Source organism: Cucurbitaria berberidis, assembly GCF_010015615.1.
Source record: "Cucurbitaria berberidis CBS 394.84 unplaced genomic scaffold K460scaffold_7, whole genome shotgun sequence".
NCBI lineage: Eukaryota > Fungi > Ascomycota > Dothideomycetes > Pleosporales > Cucurbitariaceae > Cucurbitaria > Cucurbitaria berberidis.
Genome location: NW_024468941.1, coordinates 168,331 through 187,144, shown reverse-complemented (window position 1 = coordinate 187,144; position 18,814 = coordinate 168,331). Strand labels below are relative to the sequence as shown.

General features: G+C 53.8%; 4 protein-coding genes across 4 annotated transcripts; 2 read left to right on the top strand and 2 right to left on the bottom strand.

Annotated features, from left to right (window-relative positions):
- Positions 1-95: 95 nt before the first annotated feature.
- Positions 96-2,055, top strand: K460DRAFT_371354 (uncharacterized protein). The gene has a single exon (XM_040934338.1). It carries the CDS (start codon positions 441-443, stop codon positions 1,629-1,631), a length of 1,191 nt encoding a protein of 396 aa, XP_040782701.1. The 5' UTR covers positions 96-440; the 3' UTR covers positions 1,632-2,055.
- A 1,535-nt stretch (positions 2,056-3,590) lies between these two features.
- On the bottom strand, positions 3,591-6,124 carry K460DRAFT_203859 (uncharacterized protein). Its single transcript, XM_040927209.1, has 4 exons — positions 6,009-6,124; positions 4,832-5,899; positions 3,911-4,588; positions 3,591-3,812 (listed from the first exon to the last, which is right to left on the bottom strand). Exons 2-4 carry the CDS (start codon positions 5,883-5,885, stop codon positions 3,703-3,705), a joined length of 1,842 nt encoding a protein of 613 aa, XP_040782700.1. The 5' UTR covers positions 5,886-5,899; positions 6,009-6,124; the 3' UTR covers positions 3,591-3,702.
- A 485-nt stretch (positions 6,125-6,609) lies between these two features.
- Positions 6,610-7,059, bottom strand: K460DRAFT_203841 (uncharacterized protein). Its single transcript, XM_040927208.1, has one exon. The coding sequence runs from the start codon at positions 6,965-6,967 to the stop codon at positions 6,716-6,718; it is 252 nt and encodes an 83-aa protein (XP_040782699.1). The 5' UTR covers positions 6,968-7,059; the 3' UTR covers positions 6,610-6,715.
- A 1,750-nt stretch (positions 7,060-8,809) lies between these two features.
- K460DRAFT_203830 (uncharacterized protein) lies at positions 8,810-9,665 on the top strand. The gene has a single exon (XM_040927207.1). It carries the CDS (start codon positions 9,028-9,030, stop codon positions 9,538-9,540), a length of 513 nt encoding a protein of 170 aa, XP_040782698.1. The 5' UTR covers positions 8,810-9,027; the 3' UTR covers positions 9,541-9,665.
- The last annotated feature ends 9,149 nt before the right edge of the window (positions 9,666-18,814 follow it).

The following is an 18,814-nucleotide window of genomic DNA, read 5'->3' as shown; positions in this document are numbered from 1 at the left end:
GGGTACCTCGGTGGTGTGTAAGCCGAGGAAAGCCGCAATGCTTGGCATACGTACGAGTATCATTTTGCGGGGAATGTGCAACGCGTTTACTGGAGCGAACATCTTCAAGCCATCACTCAGACTAAGACTAGATCAGGAAGGCGTTCGGATTGCAGTCGCACTGTCTGTCTACGTTGGTGGTCACGGCCTTGAGACTGCGCTGTACAGATTGCGTTGGTCGTGCTCACTGTACGCAGGGGAGGCCTTCGTCACCTACGATACGCATGGGCGTTCTCTTCCCTCCATCAACGCTACCCCGACCTCCTCCACCCGATCCCGTTCACGCTACGCCTCAATACAATACCTTCGCCCAATACACACCGCATTGACTGTTGTGCTGGACGCTCCCGTGCCGCAGCCGCCGTCCCCTACCACCAAGAGCGCGCCTCAGTCTGCCCAACATGAGCGACTACGGCGACGACTACTCAGACTATGGCGAGGAATGGTTCTATGTCGAGGAAGAATACATGGCGGCAGACGACCTAGCAGAGCACGCCGTTGCCTCACCACCACCGACAGCGTACGGAGACGAGGACGGGCTGCCAGACTGGGATCGCTTCGACTACTTCAACGATCTCGAGTACGCGTCAGATGGGTACGACAATGCCAAGTTCGAGGTACACAATGTAAAGGACGCGAAGACAGGCCAGAAGAGAAAGAGGTCAGTCAGGAACAGTCACAGCAAGAAGACGGGGTCAACACAACAAGCAAACATACAAGCAGACACGTCCCTGTTGGAGCACTCACCTATTGTCTGGCGCGCGCAAAATGACCGGGAAACGAAGGCGCAGCTACTGGATGACAATGCGCAATCATACGCGGTGCTGAAGAACTGGAGGGAAAAGGTCAAAGATACACCGCAATGGGCACGTGGATCACCACCCCAGTCACCGAGCATACGGCCATCGAGACCAGGCAAAGGCAAGGTTGCGTCTGCTCCAGAGCCTGTATCACCGCCTTCCGACATTGTCGGCCCCGAAACCGTCGACGAAGAAGAAGAGGAGGAAGACATGGGCATCAGCCAGGATGTGCTGATGGCCGCTCTACAGAGACAGCTCGCTACTGCCGGTGGCCCTCTCAGCGGCATGGATCCCCAACAGCTGCTAGAATTTGCTATGCGCATGGCAACGGACAAGGACGCGGGAGACGATATTGCAGGTGAGATGGCCGAGGCAATGCTCGAAGGAGACGAGGAAGAAGACGATGCAGACGCAGAGGAGAATTTGCTATCTTGGGTTGCCCAGCAACGGAACGCGAACAAGGAGTCTACAGAGGAAGTCCCCAAGTCGCCAGAGGTGTCGCGCAACAGCAAGCGACCGCCGACTCCGCCGTCGTCGGAGGCCAATCGCAGTGTTCGTGCCTCCAGGACATCCACCAAGGCTGCCGAGTCGAACAAGAAGAGCGCAACATCCTCTCTTAAGCGGAAGGCTGACGATGACTCCGAGGGCGAGAGCTCCGCGAAGGTGACGAAGAAGCGGGTGACGAGGTCATTCGATGCGCCAACTGCCGCAAGCCAGGCGAAGGCGGCTCCGGCGAAGACAAAGGGCGCCCCGGCAAAGACTACGAGGAGCACACGTGCAAAGCGACCTTGAAGGTGTCGAAGGTTTTCCGTGGCATACATCACAGGTTGTGGGTAATTTGGTGATCACAGCCTTTCTTTCTCGAGAAGCTTTACATTTCAGGCTCCTTGCAGCCTCAAATCGTAGGCCAGTCCTTGACTAATATCTGCATTTCACACTACTGGGAGGATATCGCGGACACTCATTCCGCGCAGGGAGGTATTTTGCATAGCGATTGTATTATAGATTTCTACAGGCGCGACACGGGGGGAACGGCAGCCACGTTAGGCACCGGGGGGCGGGCACATCTGGGGCTATTCCACGGTATCTTGAATAGTATATCATAGCATAGTATAGCACAGCGATCTGGATACCCTCACTACTAAGGAAGTCATGGTATCGGACTTGTGCTCACGTGCAAGCCGCATCAATGAAAGTCTTAATAAGTCATATGCCCGGAAATGTTTCTGTTTATTGAAAAAAAATGTGAGCTAATAATACCCCTTTGAAATGTAAGACATGAAAGACTTGACTAAAACCTTACACCGTATTGTACATTCCTTTCTTATCACAATCACCGTTGTAAATCAGAATTCAAACCATAGTATCATATACTGAGAAATACCAAAGCGTTTAGTTCCTTGCGTGTAGAGCGGAGTAGCTGAGAAACGTCAAGCGAGTAGTTTTCTTGTCAGTCAGCCAGTTAGATATTCATCGTACGCATTCCTATAACCAAGCAAAAATCCAAATTCAAGTTATACGTGAAACCTAACTTAATCCTCCCTCTATCAGGTAAATCGACTCACTTTACCCCCAATTCCTCGCATCTTCTCAGCTCGAGAAATAAAGTTTCGCCTTGCATTACCACTACCAGCCAACCAGCCAGCCACCCAGCACCATCATCATAACGCAACATTATTTCAGAGTAACAGGGTATCCCCAACTCTACTCTCCCCTACTCTATATACTCCCTCGACGTCCTCTCTTCTAGGATATACCACTTCACGGCATCGAGATAAAGATACCTAGTGCAGCTTAGTGGCATACCTAGCAAGCACGCAAGCAAGCATCTCCCGGCCTGTCATGTGTCATGTGCCATCTGTCAGACATGAATCCGGCGGGATCCGATCCGATGCCATTGTCTGGGGGAGGGCTGGATGTCTAGACACTGCTTGTCCGCGGCGGGAGTAGTGGTTTATGGATAGGTCACAGTAGAGATGATGAATGAATCTACGTAGTGGGACGAGTGAACGAATTAATTTCTGCACCAGCTTGCTACTTTTTTAAATACTCGACAACATAATGCACAAGATACACGCACGCGTACAAATCACCAGTGTATTCGTTATGCACGCTACCTCAAAATACCTCTAAAAACATACAATCTATTGTTGTGCAGTATCTATCGTGAGCGAGCCGGGATACCGAATAATATACGACCGAGGGAGAAAGAAAAACTTTGTTTCCAAGAACAAGGACACGCAATCATTCATGAACCGAAACCGAAACCGAAACCGAGACCGAACTCCTCTTCCTCATCCCGTGACCTTTAGAGCAACAACATACAGACAGATTCCCCACCGCCCTCGCTTTTAGAAAACACCCAACCCGTCATTTCTATATGGCCTGGAGAAAATCAAGAGCGAACCGGTATGAGTAGGTAGGTCGGTAGGATATAGAACAAAGCATATAGTAGTAGAACACACTTTTCCTCGTCGTCCATGAAAAAAAAAGGTCGTAATTTTGTGCACATAGCACAACACACCGGGTATCAAAATGTGCCAGTCTGGCTCGGGTGGCAAGCGAGGTAGGCGCGTTACACCCAGTTGTTGGGCAGAGTGGGATAGGATAGGTGGGAATGGAAACAAACAAACAGGTCATGGCCTGAAACCCCAGGCATCCAGGATGAAACACCGGCTGTGCACAACGGTTCGAGAGACAGGGTCCATGGTGAAGGATTTCCGAGCCCGTGTCGAAAACGGTTTTGACCCCCGGTCGTTCGTAGGGGCTCCCTGCAAGTGCGTGCCGGAAAAGCGGGCACACCGAAAAAAACGGTTGTCTGCAACCGGGGCATCAGATTCGGTTCTTGTGGCCGGAGACCTTCTTAAGGCGAGCCGTCGCGCCTCGTCCTCTTGTGTCTCTCGATTCTCTCGTTCCACCGCCGCTTGCCCACGCGCGTCTCAAAATGGGGCGCGACTTGCGTGACATCTTGGCCTTGTCCCATCATGCTGCTCCGCATTTTATTGCGGTAGGCATCCACTGATGGATAGGTTAGTTGTGGTTCTTTTGCGCATGTTGGAACAGTCACTTACGAGACTTTTGCAGGAACAAAGTTCTCCCAGCGAACACACGGCTTTGACTCCAACTCATGCGGTAGCCGAGATCGTTGAGAGTGATTTCCTTCGAACGCTTCGCGCGCGTCAGGCGCGGCTTCGGGACACGGACTTCACCGTCCATAGTTGGCACTGGCACACTGGTAGAACCTGCCAAAGGGAAGCTGGGGTCGTTCTCAAGGTCAGGCTCGTCGCTGAAGACCTTACTGCCGCGGGGGCTTGCGGGTGGCGAAGTCATCTGCATGGCAAAATAACTGCGTGGGAATACCGAGTTTGATTTGCGATACGAGTCTGGCATTTCCTCCATCTTTACGGTGTCGAGGGTAACGCGTACTCGCACTCTAGTCCCACGCTGCGCATCATCTACAAGGATGAATTTGCGGCGCTTCGACTCAGGTAGGTCGCCAAACATGGCTAGTTTCCTCTCTTCCTCGTCTTGATCCGGCTGCTGCTTAATTACGGGGACACCCGCGGCATGGGGCGGGGGCGGAGGATGGTGTAGACCGTCGTGGATGGGCGGCATACCGCTCGAGCCGGCCACAGAGTCGCTTGACGGAAAAGTAGGATAGAAGTTCTGAGTTTGTCGCACATCGCTGGGCGAGGGTTGTCCGTTTGGCGCTTGGTGATGATGAGTTTGCGATTCACCGTAGTCATTGGCTGTAGACAAAGGAAATTAGCTTGCACGTTCAAGGACCATCTACGTATGTACCTGCCCTCCTGCGCCGAGCCAAACATGTGCAATGATGAGATGTGGAGAGTGATGGGTACATGCATGGGGTAGTGGTATCGAAGGGGTATTACATCAAGGAGTGTGTAATGTACATGCAGTGCAGAAACGACAGAGGTATCATTTAACATCCAACAACTGCGCTTTATCGCATCACATCTGGTGAAACATACCGCTAACATCATCCGCTCCTCCATGAGGTGGACCATCGTGGTGATGGTGCATCTGGGGACCTCCCATGCCCATGTTTGGTTGTCGAGGGGGTGCTGTTAGGCCGGCTGAATTAGGCACCCCAGGAGCACCTGGTCCACCTGGCCCAGCCATGTGGTTACCATGTGTAGCTGCTTGAGCTTTCCTGGTCGTCATCTTGGCCATTCTCCGCACGCGTCGGCTCCTCAGCCGCGGGTCTTGGTTGCTATTCCGCCAGCTGTCGACTGCTCGCTGAATGAGACCGCGCTTTCCTCGCAGGCATGGATTCAATTGCGCCAACGCCCAGCCGACGGTGTTGCACTCAGTTTCGTAGTGTAACCGGTTGCCTTTGTATTGGTCTTTGGCGCAGCACGCGCGTGGGTAGACGCAGTTTTCCGTCTTGAAGTCCTGGGGAAGCTCGTCGACATTGATCGACTCCACGTCGCATCGAATCGTGTACTCCATCTTCACCCTGTCGCGCGAGTACTCAAAAGCAATCCACTGCACGCCGTTCTGGTCCTGCCGTACAACAAGTGGGGTAGTGGCAGGAATAGGACCAGGCGCAGCATTTGGGTTCACGTTGGGCCCTCCAGGAGGGCCTGCGTGCATGTTGGGCGCACCACCTGGAGGACCTTGAGGCGGGGCTTGTGGGGGACCAAGTCCTGATGGTGGCCGCTGAAGAGGCGTTTGTGACATCCTCGACTTGGGGCTTCCGGTCATTCCAGGGGTTTGCGGGTGATGTTGGTGCTGGTGCTGCATGTGCTGGTTTTGCTGCTGAGACATTAACAGCGATTGCGTCGCCATGGGTTGCTGGGGGGCGCTTGAAGGATGCTGAGGGTAGGGTGATTGCTGAGCTACTGGCGCCGATGCGTACGGTGTGTAGTACATTGACTGGGGCATCTGGCTTGGCGGCTGTCCATAGATTGGCCGTCCATGCTGGTCGTGCTGTGGCGATTGAACAGATGCAGGTGAGTTTGACTGAGGCGTGTGGTATGAAATTGGGGGATAGCCCGCTCGATTCATAGTCGCAGCGGCCATGAGCTCTGGCGTTTCTGTATTCACGTTAGAGGGACTCGTTCTGCTTGTTGAGGTACTAAGTCGCGTCGCGCGTGCCAAAGTTTGACAGACGCGTCTTGGAAGCGCGTAGCAAACAAAACATACCTGACGAGGAATAGTTGCTTGGCGCACTGTTGGTGCTGTACGGGCTCTGGTGGTGCTGCGAGTAGTAGGGAACCTCTTGCTGCTGCTGTTGCTGTTGCTGCTGCTGTTGGGGTGGCGGTGGTCCTGGGAGTTGCTGGATGTAGGGCGACTGATGCTGCGGCGGTACCTGAGGATTAGGGTGCTGCGGCGACGGGTAATGGCCCGGGGCTGGGCTTTGTGTTGGCACCGATGAGTGTGGCGAGTCGGGATGGTGTTGGTGCTGTTGAACTACACCAGGCCTAGGGTGGTGGACCAGATGATTAGGCGGGGGCAAGCCCTGCGCCGAGTGGGGGTGATGCTGGAAGCGAAGCAAGTCAGCAACGATGGAGGCGCAACAAGAACAAAAGCGACAAGCGAAAGAAGTATATGCTGCAACGATGGTGTAGGGGGGCAAGGGCAAAAGAAGAGGAAGACGGTTGGGGGATGGGATGCGATGCGATGCGGGGAGGTGCGGTAGAGATGATGCGCCGACTAGGGTGGTAAGGCGGGCAGCAACGGTCGGTCTGCAACAGACTTTGGCGATGCGATGCGAGGGCAGGGTCTAGAAGAGAGACGTGACGGGTAGGGTAGGGGGGATATAATGTTTATAGGATGGGAAGAGGCAGGCTAGAGCAGCAAAGCGTGGTGCGGCGATTTGGCGACGTTTGACAACACACAGGGCGGAGTGCTCAGCAGCAGCAGCAGCAGTTGGGAGCGGAAGGCCTGTGAGGAGCAGGAGGAGGAGGATGGCAGGGATTCCGCTGCTGGGCTTCTGCGTGACAAGACGCGGCGGACTGGATGGAGAGAGACAAGGAAACGGACAGGAGGCGCGACAGGGGGGGTGCTGCTGGGCGGGAAGGGCATACCATGTAGGCAGAGACGCGCCGGAGCTGGGGTGAGTGGTTGTGTATGGACGCGGCGTGCAGAGGCTGCTGCAGCATGCCAAAAGAAACGAGGATGAAGCTGCGAGCGGCGGCGGTGACAACAACGGGCTTGCGACGCTCGAAACTCCAACGGTCGAGGGTGCAGACGGGCCGATGGGATAGTGTTGTTGGTGGTGGTGGTAGTGGTAGTGGCAGTGGTGGCAGTGGTGGAGGGCGTAGCGAGCGACGATGGATGTAGGTGGATGCGAGGATGCAGTAGGGGGGAGGGGAGGGGGCAAGGAAGCCAGAGTCAACTCACCATCTTCAGCGACGCTACAGGCGCCGGGTCTTCCTTATACTTCCGGGACCTATCTGGGGCATGCTGCTGCGACATGTTGATTTATTGCGCGCGCTGGGTGGTTGTTGGTCAAAGGATCCGGGCAGCAGAGGTCCAAGCGGGCGACGAGGGTGGGTTGGGGGAGAAAGATTGCAGTAGCGTTGGCCTGCGCAATTTCACGCACAGAGCGACGACGCTAGAGGGGCAGCGCGAGGGCCCAGGTGCCAGGCAGCGTGTGAGCCGTCTGCAAAGGAAAGGTTGCGCCGAGAGGGTGGAGAACGGAGACGGGGCGTGAAATAAACGTAAAACAGCTAACGCCTCCCGAGGCCAGCCACCTCCCTGCTTGCCAGACGTGCAGCCTTCGGACCAGGGCCTGCTTTGAGCGCCCAGCCCGGCGGCGGATGCGCGCGAGCCGGGATCAGGGTAGCACTCTTGTTAGGCGACGACGACGACGACGACGACGACGAAGTCTCACAGTTGATCAAGACGGTCTGTGTCTTGTGTTGTTGGATTCGTGTTGAGAGAAGAAGAAGAAGAAGATGAGACTATGGTAGAGTGAATGGATTCTCCCGTGATTGGGCGTGTTGGCAAGGAAGTCACCACACACACGTCGCAGGAAGTCGCAACGGCCAAAACAGGCAGTCACGGCCACTGGTGGGAACGGAACCAGAAGGAGCGTTTTCGCCCACCACCACCATCGCCATCAGCATGAAGGATTACCACGACCATCCCATCGTTCGCCTGCCCTGCCTTACCCACCCACCTACCTACCTACCTACTAATCTACCCTACCACCTACAGCATGTACCCTGCCTCTCGGGTAAATGCACCATATGGGCGCAGTCGCAAACCCCGCGGTACGTCGCCTCGTCTCTCACACAACCTTGGTCAACTTGGACAAGCATCATCGCCCTTAGATCGCTCTGCTATTGTCATGTATTATACACACACCCACGCCTTGCTATCCACCTGCTGTTTCTGCTCTCCCTCCCCGCTGCCAGACCACTTTGCGCACCCTCCGCCGCCCGCAACCTTCATCTGACGCGTCACTCTACCTGTGGCCCCTTCTCCCACAGTTTTGCCGTGCGCCAAACAGATTCTGCCCGCTGCTTGTTGCTCGAGTCCATCTCGCATAGCCGCTAGTCGACCGTTTTTTTCTTCTCTTTTCTGCTCTTGCATGGCAAACCCAAAAACTAACACCTGGCGGCCCACCCTCCTGTCCACTATTGGCCCACCACGGCCGGTGAGCGTGCGCCAAAAACGGCTCACCAACAGCAAACCTCTTCTTGCCCTCTTTGTGTGCCCCAACGTCGCCTACCGTGAATGGCCGAAGCACGCCCGCATACACCCATCCTAGCCTAGCCCCGGATCGGCCACGCGGTGCACTGTGGTCGCGGAATGCCTCTCGGGAAGACGGGTCAAGGGCTCGCAACCTTGAAGCTCCAAAATGGCTGCTGATCGTGCCTGTCAACAGCAAGGCCACGGAGTCATGGCGCCGAAACATCACGCCTCAACCACACAGGCTCAGGGGCCCATCTCACCCATCATTGCCATCTTCATGCCCTGCCCACCCGGTCCTGGCAGCCCTGTTGACTCGCTTGCCTGGACCCGCCAGCTGTCAGCTATAATAAGTTAAATTGCCCCGTCATGCTCGCCCGATGCGTCCACTCGAGTTCGAGTCGCGTTGACAAACTTCACTACAACATCCGGGCGAATATTCGCCTAGGCGATCGTCATGGCAATTCTCCTCTGCAGCAGCGCCTCGCGCGACGACGTGGTAAATGCGTCGTAGTTCGGTGCAATGCCTCCATTTTGCTTTGGCGTCAACTGTAACCACACTGTCGTCCCGTTCGCAGACGTCTCAAGCTTGCTTCTGAGCGCTTTGTGCTGCAACTCGCAATCTCGAGTCCTGGAATGCGACGCTCTCTCCATACTCAGAGTTGCGCCTTCTCTACAAGACAGCCCGTCGAGAAGAGCTTGCAGCGGAAACACTGCGTTCCCTGCCGTGAGCACCACACTCCCTGTTTGCGATCGTGACATGGGACCTGGACCTGAAATGTTCCGAGCGAGGCGTTCGCAGTGGGGTGCGGAGAATCCTGGGAACACCATGGCGCTGGCCTTGCTCACGACAAGGGAGATAGTTCAGGTACCGAACGATCAACTCTATTCTGACGCCGCCCAAGACTACGCTGTTGGGCACAAGGCCCAATACATGCACTTGCAGCTCCAACATGACCGCACAGGGAAATGCGCATCTTCCTCTAGAGCCAAATTGGCGCACAAGTCCAACTTTGCACTTCATTCACAACGATAATCGCGACCAGCTGTGCAAGCCGAGCCTTTCCTAACCATCTCCACAACGCCTCAGCCTTAGCGCTCTTCTGGGCGCACTAATACGCCGGCCATGTTCTCAACAGGGTCGCACAAGACAGTAAGCGCATGCCGATCTTGTCAGAGCTACAGGCGCTGCATCACTTCGGGTCGCTGTGCATAGCCATGCACCATTACTCGCTGGCTCTTTGTAGTCCATGTGTCGTACAAACGACGGCTGACGGCGACGTGCATATCGACAATGGTCAGCTGGTGTGGCTCGACGAGACATTGCCGTACGCTGTTCAGAGATCAAGCGTGATTAGCACGCGCGGTTCTACAGCAGCGGCCTTTACCCGATCGCGATCCATCGACATTCGCCAAGCAGAAGAGCTCCATCAGTCTCAAACCGAGGCTTTCTTCAAGGCTGTTGCTCTCGAGTGCGGCTATTCTTGACCTTCACCAAACTTTGCGCATGCCTTGACCGTTATCCACTGGCGGGAAGCAGGGATGCAGGCCTGGACACCAACGGCGGACGATCACAAGGGGCCAGTGTGCAACGCTGCCGTACATGGATCCCAACTCGTCCCGTAACTTCGCTACTAGCGCTCGACGCTGCAAAACTCACATCACCATCTAGTACCTCTACTTCTACCGTATGTACCCGGTTTAAGCTGCAATGCGGTCCGAATTAAAAGTACCGTGCCATTCTTTTTGATGGTCGAGCAAGTCCCGGAGACGGCATGGCCAACCACTTTGATGGCTTCATCTACCGGAACATTCGTTGCTTATCGAAACGCCTTCGGCTGAAATGACCGGGGAGCAGTCGGCATACGAGCGCCCTGAGATCGGCCGTTGCCTGCAAAAATCCGAGTTATTGACTAGGTTCCCTCCGCTCACGCAGATAATTGGCGTGCCAATAGGGCTAGCAACTGTCAAAAGGCACTTTCTAGACTGTCGGCCGCTTATTCGTATTTTCCTTGGTCGCTTGTTGCTGATTTCATATGTGCCACAGCCTGACAGCTCTCTTCTCTCTGCAAGGGCATAGCGTGTCGCAACAAGCTCGTGGGACTCACAACACTGACCCGGCTTGAAGATCTCCAGGCCCTCGACCTTGCTTCCCGCAACCCTTGAGGGTCGCTGCCACTTCGACCTGGGAGCCCGTCCAACCCCCCACCATCTAGCCTAGCTCGCCCAGGGTCGAACTCGAAATAGTTCCCGTGGGTGAGAACTTGAACGGAGCTGACGTACCAAACCCAAGATTGGAATAGTGCCCCCCCGCTTGTATTTCGCAATTGGCAACAGCGCCACATGTTTCGCGATTTGCCGTGCCATAGGCTGACCCTTCTCGACCACTGCTTTGAAATCGCCAGTTCTCTCTAACCGAGCCTGAACTTCTCAACGTTACTGCATAAGCGGATTTTCTGACAGTCTGCCTCCTCCGTCTGATTGGACGGGGTGCATGTCCTCTTTCTGCCGGCTTTTAGCATGATACAGGGTCGTGCCACCCTAGGTAATGACCAAACCTGCGACAAGGACTGGCCGGCCTCCCGCCGATTCCCTGCAAGTACCGGGTCTGATGACAGCGATGATTCGGGCGGACGCTTGTGGGAAGGATGCGACATGGGCTGATGGCTGCAGCAGCTCATCTAAGATGCTTCTGCCATGATGTCAGCCAGCGCCAGATTTCGATGCTCTGCAGCAACCTGCAACGATACGGCTCGTAAGTTGGACTTAACCCATCCGCCCATGTCTCCGTTAGTGTCGATATACTCCGAGAGGGGTGCGTGAGCTCTTCTCCGGCCTTCGGGCTATCAATATTGGTATTCCTCACTTAGGAAGTCATTTCCATACTTCAGGCGCTGAAGATCAATGCGACGACTCTCTTGACTTCCACCAGGCCTTGTACCTTGCACCCTGCCATTCTCCAAGGAGAAGAAAAAATACATCACCTGCAATGGTTAGCAGTGCCTTTACGCAGCCAATGAACGCTCGAGTTACTATATTTTACAACCTCCTCACACACACCGGTAAGCGAGTCACCAGCTTCAGTATACAATTCGTTTTTTTAGATTCGGAATACCCCCAGGGCACAAGACTGCTTCTCCGGCTCATTTTGGATATCCACTGCGCTGACGTAGCGAAGCGAAGTCGAGCTGGACAGTCGTTGACCTTGGAAGCCTCATCCTCTGAAACTCCCAATCTAGGATCAAAATTACTGGCTCTGCCTACATCGGCTTTACTTTGTATGTATACGAAGACCGAAAGCAATTGTTAGACGCTTTACCCACTCAAGATTTGAAGTTGCGCGAGATGCGCTTCGGGATTTGGAAACAGTTGCCAGGTACCATCTCCATCGAAGAGCACTTGGCATCGGCACCCCTGATGTCTACCACATTGCAAAAGCAACGACAGTCAGCTAACCATCCCATCATCGATTCTTGCAATGCTACGTCCTTCGGCGTATCTGTCCTTGTCCCGTACATTTACCCGAACGTCTATTGTCGACTATAGACTTTATTTATTTTACAATCTCCCGGAGCTTTCCATGTCCAGATATGGGACATTCGCCTGGTGGCTGTCCAATCAACAGTCGCCAACCGTAATCCGCACGTCTGAGGCCTCATCCCTTTTCCTTACATTATTTCGATTACTAGGCGAGAAGAGCGCATTCTAACGGCGGTTGCTCGGTCGAGAGATTGCTATTTAAAGTCGCTTCTGATTTCACCGTGCAACCACCTTACTCTTAGCTCAGCGATACCTAATCCAGGGGATCGCATTGACGCATACGCGGACTCCCCACGCAGAGTAACGCGCCTAACGCTCTTCTTTGAGACTCGCTACGCTCAACTGACAACATACCATTAGCAATTTATCAGTATCAACTCGTAAACGTCTTTGTAATTGGCCTTTGCGCGTCTCACCATGTTAGTGGCCTTCTAGCGGCTTTCCAGAACATAGCCTTGCCAAAGTGCTCGCCTACATACGCCTTTATCTCGCTACAGAGCTTCGTGGAAACGCGCTTTAGGATTTCAGGGTAGAGGCAAGCACTGGTAATCTTTGTCTACATCACGATCTAATCTGTTTCACGAGCACGGCTTTCGTTTACATCATCCCGAAGTCAGCTAAACATTTCTGTTTGCTTCATTTCGGCAGGGCCGCGACTAACGCGTGCAACACATCGTAACATCATGATCTTCGCGATATGCCGCGTGTTCAATTGCCCATTTGAACATAGCAGCAGCAGCAATAGCGATTCAATCATCTATTCGGCGCACACTGCCTGGATCTATTGTCTCACAAACCCCTCGTGCGCTCTTCTCCTTGCTGCGCATTCCGTACCCAAAGCGTCGGAGGCGATCACACAGCGAAAACCGGAATTCGTTCCCACGCGCCTCGTGTAACGTGTAACAGCATCCTTTGAACGCTTGGAAAGCCTCCTAAAACACTCTGTCCCACGATGCGACTTTTGGTACCGAAGCTGAGGAAGCTCGCACATGTACCTGTACCAAGAATAGCTCTTCGCCCCTAGGAGCCCCAGTGTTTATTATGATACTCGACCGCGCCGTAAAGTTCATGCGAGTTGAAAGCGGATTGGCGCAAGAGCATGAACACTTTTTCAAGTGCCGACACCGGGGGTGTCCATTGCCGAGAGTTGCACGAAGCGTTGACATTTGTAGTTCGAGAAGGATCGTCACTTCAAACCCATGTTTCAGATGGTCGACATGCATTGACCATAGCACGTCTTCAAACGCGACACCCACCAAGCATTGGCCATGTTCCAGGCGCGTTGTTTTTACTTGGCCCGGTGCCTTTGTCAGAAATGGAATTGTGCGACCTGCTCGTGTTGCGTGTGCTGGACGCGCTGGGTGCATCCGGTCAGTCAGAAGTGTCAACCACAGCGCAAGGTGCTACCCAGATGGATCGCGCAGTTGTGGAGCTGTTCGAGATATCTATCATGGTGCGACTCCGCGGACGCGTACGATCCTATCTGGGCCAAAGCGTCGATTCCACGGTGCCAAAGCATGAAAGATCCCGTCGCAATAGAGTTTATCGACATTCGCAAAAGGGTAAGGTACATGAGCCCGAGCAAGTGTACCTGAACATGCTCTACTGTTACTTCGCGGAAGTCGCTCCTCCTACCGCATTTGCTCGAAAAAGCGTCGTTAGTAATGATGCCCCACTTTCGCTCAGGGCGTAGGAAGCACGACGCGCTGCTGGACGGCTATGTTGTGAGGCATCAACGCAACGTCACTAGTCCTCAACATCGCCCTTTAATCGGCCTATTTTTTGTTTTACCAACCTCATGGATTTTCCAAAAGTCTCCTACGTCAATTTCGCCCCCAACAAAATACCTCATCGACCCATTTTCACATGACGACACGTCTAACCTGCTGCTTACAGTACCGAAGTCCCACTGCTACCCAACCAAGAGCAGCTCGATGCCTAGATCTGCCGTCTCATCACACATCTGTTCCAGACCCCCCCAAGAATAAGTGAAGCGGGCTCGTGCGGGGGGATTTAGATGAGGAGTCGGCCAGCCCGTCAGCCGACTTGGTCGCGGGATGTTCCTAGTTCTCACGGGAGCGTTTTACAGGGGCAGAGCAGCGCCGAGCAACGGGCCTCTCTAAACTTGCTTTTCGAGTCGTCTACGAAAGAAAAGTGTGCTTACGAAATCCCACCAGTTGAGTGGAAGTCCTCGGGCGCGGGGAGCTGGAGAAGCGCAGGTCCGGTCGTGTGCGAAACTCACTCACTTCACTTCACTCAAACTGGAACAATGTGCCCTTGTTGCGCTAACTTTTACTGTGCACGCACTGGGGAAATACCCGGCGTGAGATCCGGTGTTCCCCCCCCCCCCCCCCATGGGATTTTTTTGTTTTGAAAGTAGCTGCCTGCCGTGCTGTGGAGCGGCCGTTGGGTTTCACTTTGTCGCTGCTGCGCGGGGCGTTGTCGTAACGACCTGCGAGACGGTATCAAAGGACTCGAGCGATGTGACAGTAGAACTTGTTTTTTCTTGTCTTTTTCATCTACTCGACCACTAGCTAGGCCCATGAGAGAGAGTTGGTTTCTCTCAGTGTTACTAGAGTTCCCGTGTCGGATTCGCGGGACTGCGTTGCGGCAGGTAGGGTAGGTACGGGTGGGTATCTTGCGGGTGGTTATGGTTGCTTTACTTTACGTTACGGGACTAGATCTTGAACTGACTGTAGCCGTGACATGCTTGCCACGAACTGAAGTTTTGTTTCTCCGCGAAGTGATTTGACTTGCTTTAAAGCAGTCAGTTAGTCAGTTATCGAGCACCCTTGTTGCATCTTGGGGCAGCAAACAGGGTAGTTTTGACATGAGCTCTAAGGAACTAGAGGAGGCATAGTGGCACTCAAGACGTCCTTGTCAAGTCCCCGCGCGCTTCTGCTGCCGTGAGATTAGCGGTGAAGAAGTACCGTCAGCTAGACTGGTTACTTCTAGTCCCGCTGGCCCTTGTTCACTGATGTCTACGGGCACATAGGACGTAGCCTTGATAAACCACCTTGTGTCCTTTTCTCGCAGATGCCTGTTATGAGTATACCCTACGGCTGACGGTCCACGTCAAGTCCACGTTATTCGAAATACGCATACACACATAGCACAGTAGTAACTGAGTTGTAGCACTGATCATCTTCAATAGCTCGCCCATACCATTCCGTCGTTCAGCACTCGTCCCTCGTTCCTCGTCGCTCACCGATGCATGAGTCGGCCGAAGGCATGCTCATCCGGTCCCCGATCCGATACCTGGGTTGATCGAAGCGCTGGCCGACGAGTCGAGTCTGATCTGAGACATTGGTGCTGTACTATATGGACGCGAGCGGGCGAGGACTGGGCCACTGGCTGGCTGGCTTGTTTGCTGGCCAACGCTCGTACACGTACAGCTGTATGGTCTCCATAGGGAGGGAGGTCTAGCGAGGTTCATAGAGGCCTTAGCACTCGACAGATTCGAGCACACGATGTCAGGGAGCGGCGCGAGTTGGTCGGATACTACAGTCTCGATGTTGACGGAGTTTAGCATGGAGTAGGATTAGGGCAAGCGTGTCCTGAGCATGCTGCTATGATATACGCTCATAGTGAGGGGAAGGGGAACTGTGAGTAGTTTAGATCAAGACTGGGAAGAAGCTGGATATCGCCCTTGCAATATGTTGCTAAGGATGAAGCCGTAGCGGGTATCGCTACTAACACTGCCATCTAGTCTGGGAGCGAGACAAATGGCACCTCGCTCCTGACTGTCTCATGAAAACAGTCCGTACTACCCTCCACCTCGAACACTGGTCTTCAACCGACGACACCATCTCCTCAAACCTCCCGCTCCACGTCCACTTCCTCGTCCTCGTGCTCCACCACCACCACTAGACTCAGCACCCAGCCTCCTACCCACGATCGCTACGAGACTGCCACCGCTCGTCCTGTACAATATTATACTCTATACCTGCATATCCGTCGTTAGCCTTATCTCTCCACTAGTGCCGTTGACGAGCGTGTACTTCTACCCATGTCTTTATCCTCATTATAATCGCTATCAGGCAGTGCTTAACCACCCGATATTTTAGCTACAAAGCGGTCGCCGCTCGCACGGTCGCAAGTCCATTGTTGGAAGGACGCGGTGTTGCCTCGCGTGTTCATCCCCGTATGCCTAGACGAAATACTAGAAGTAGAAGGAGCAGGCGTGATACTCAGCGCTCGCAGCTCCCGCCTCACTGCTGCTGTACTGCTCCGATGTTCAGCTCTCGCTCCTCTAAGCGCCTTGATGCGGTGTTCTTGCTCTTCCGCCTGGACAATTGATTCGCGCGTCCAAAACTCCTCGTCCGCTGAGCTGAGCTGGTGGATCTTTTCTTCGGCTTGGATTTTGGCTTTGCGGGGGCCGAAGGAGAGGTTTGAGAGGGAGATGGAGGTAGGTCCATGTTGCGCCAGAGCGGTGCGAGGAGATTGCTGGGCTAGCGGGGCAGATGTTTTGAGCTTCTTCTTCGAAGGCGGGGTGGTAGCAGCAGTGGTGGTAGTGTTGGTGGTGTCCTTGTGACTTGGTGTTTTGGGAGGTGATTTCAACGCCGATGCTGATGTTGTGTTACTGGCTTTAGGGTTCGCGTTCACTACGGGCTGGAAACCAAGTCTATTCTTCCCGTTCGCCACGTTCAACACGGTTGGGACCGAAGTAGGGCGTTTTGCCGGGGAGACAGCTGGTGTCGCTGCCTTGTCTTTCTTAGCTAGTGCAGGCGCTTGCCTTCTAGTGATCTTGCGCTGATATTGTCCGCTGCCGCCAGCAGACTCAGTTTCGTCATCCGACGGCACAAATGTAGATGCATCATCATCTTCTTCCTCATCACTGCTCAAGTTGTATACCATCTTTCTCTTCCTTGGTGATGAAGTCGGTGTGCGTGTGGCTGATGCGGCTGGCACGGTGGAACTGGATGCATTGGAGCCAGCGCGGAGATGTCGAGCATTGGTATTTCTGGAGGCACTCGCTGGTAGCGAGGGTCTCTTGAAGTCCGTTGCTTCGGAATTGTCTGGGGTCTTTGGAGTCTTTGGCTCGGATGCTGAGGCGTGGGAGGGAGGAGGAGTCGGTAGGTGGGTACCGTGAGCTGTGCCGACGGCACTTGGAGGCGCGTTGGTGGACAAGATAGGGTTGCGCGTGTGTTGCTGTGGTGCAAGGGATGCTATGGGGTTGAGTACTGCCCGAACATTTGGAGAAGCTATAGTGACATTAGTTTGTGGAAGAAGAAATGCAATATTAATCTGCTTACCTTGAGGCGCATCTTGCATCTGCACATCTACATCGTCCCTTTTAGCCACACTACCTTGGGTTAGGGCCAGACTCTCACTCGGCTTAGTGGGCAGGGTGGAGTAGGAAAGAGTAATACTGTTCTCCCGATGTTTTGAAATACGGCTGCTATCGTTGTTACGAGGCTTTGTTGCGGGTCCTGATACGCCTGTAGACTTACTTGGCATCTGCTGACTAGAGCCAAAGCCTGCCAAAAGACCAGTACTCTTGTGCTGGGGTAGTGATAAAGTAATTGCAGGCTGCGAAGCCGTCGACGGAGACAGACTAGTAGACTGATGGAACCGAGACGCTGCCGTCGATGCGCGTTGTGCGGAGGCCCACGAGGCCACACCTGTTGATGCTGATTTGCCACTTTCTTCCCTGGCTTGAACTGGCAAAGAAGGTGTAATCGGCGTCTGACTCGGAAAGGCGGGTTTCTGAACATTTGATGGCAAAGGCTGGGAAGTAGATGGTTGACCCTGCGTGGAGCTCTGCTGACCTTGAGGTTCTGTCGTCACCGCTCGCTGTGAAGCAGTCGAAGACGAAACGTTACTCAAGGCGGTATTGTTGCCTACCGATCGACGAGTAGTCGATGATGTGAGAACTTCAGACGAATTCTCCCTGACGAATTTTTCTTCTCTCCTCGGGTGAGTTTGCTCAGTCTTTATCTAGTGATGTTAGCGTCATGTTGGTATGAAAGAAAGCCGACAGGAATACTCACGTAGTACTGCTTTGGGTTGCTACCGAATAGTTCCAGATTGGCGGATGGAATGGTGAATGCGAACGTATCAACGTTTCCAGTAGACTCGATCGCATTATATGATGCTGGAGGTTGCGGAGGCAGTGTAGCTGTATTAGCAGGCCTCATCCGCTGAATGAGTGGCACGTCATCTTCGTCATCTTCATCATCATCAGAGCAGAGGTCGATGACCTCAAACGTCGTAGTCTTCTTTTGTGCTGGGAGAAGTTGCGGCGCTTTCGTCAAAGGTGCTCGGGATTGTTCTGTCTTGACTGGCTGCGGTGCTCTGGACGATGCAATAGACGACCTCGATGGCTGCTGTTGTGCCTTTTTCGGAGGGGTTCGACCAGTCGACGACTTCGCCAGAGGACCCGACGACTTGTTTGAGCTCTGAGCTCGAGGTTTCGATGCCTTAGTCTTTGCTTTGATATTTTGTCGACTCCAGAATTCGCCTTCTTCTTCAGCATGTTTCTTAAGGAACTTGACTCGGGAAGCCTCGACTCCCTGATTGAAGTGTAGTCTTTGCCTTTCAACGGCGCGTTGGAAATCTTGCAGCTCTTCATGATGCTTCTGACGGATAGCAAGCCATTGTTCGTTGGCATGAGACGGGTTGACTGTTGGTGGCGCCATGTTGACCGCCTGTACGATCCGTAGACGCCGAGGAGGAGAGTTTGAATTCCAAGGTTGAGTGGTGAGAGAGTGAGAGAGTGAGAGAGTTTGTAGGTTGAGTGATGTTGTTTGGGAAAGAAAATAGTAATA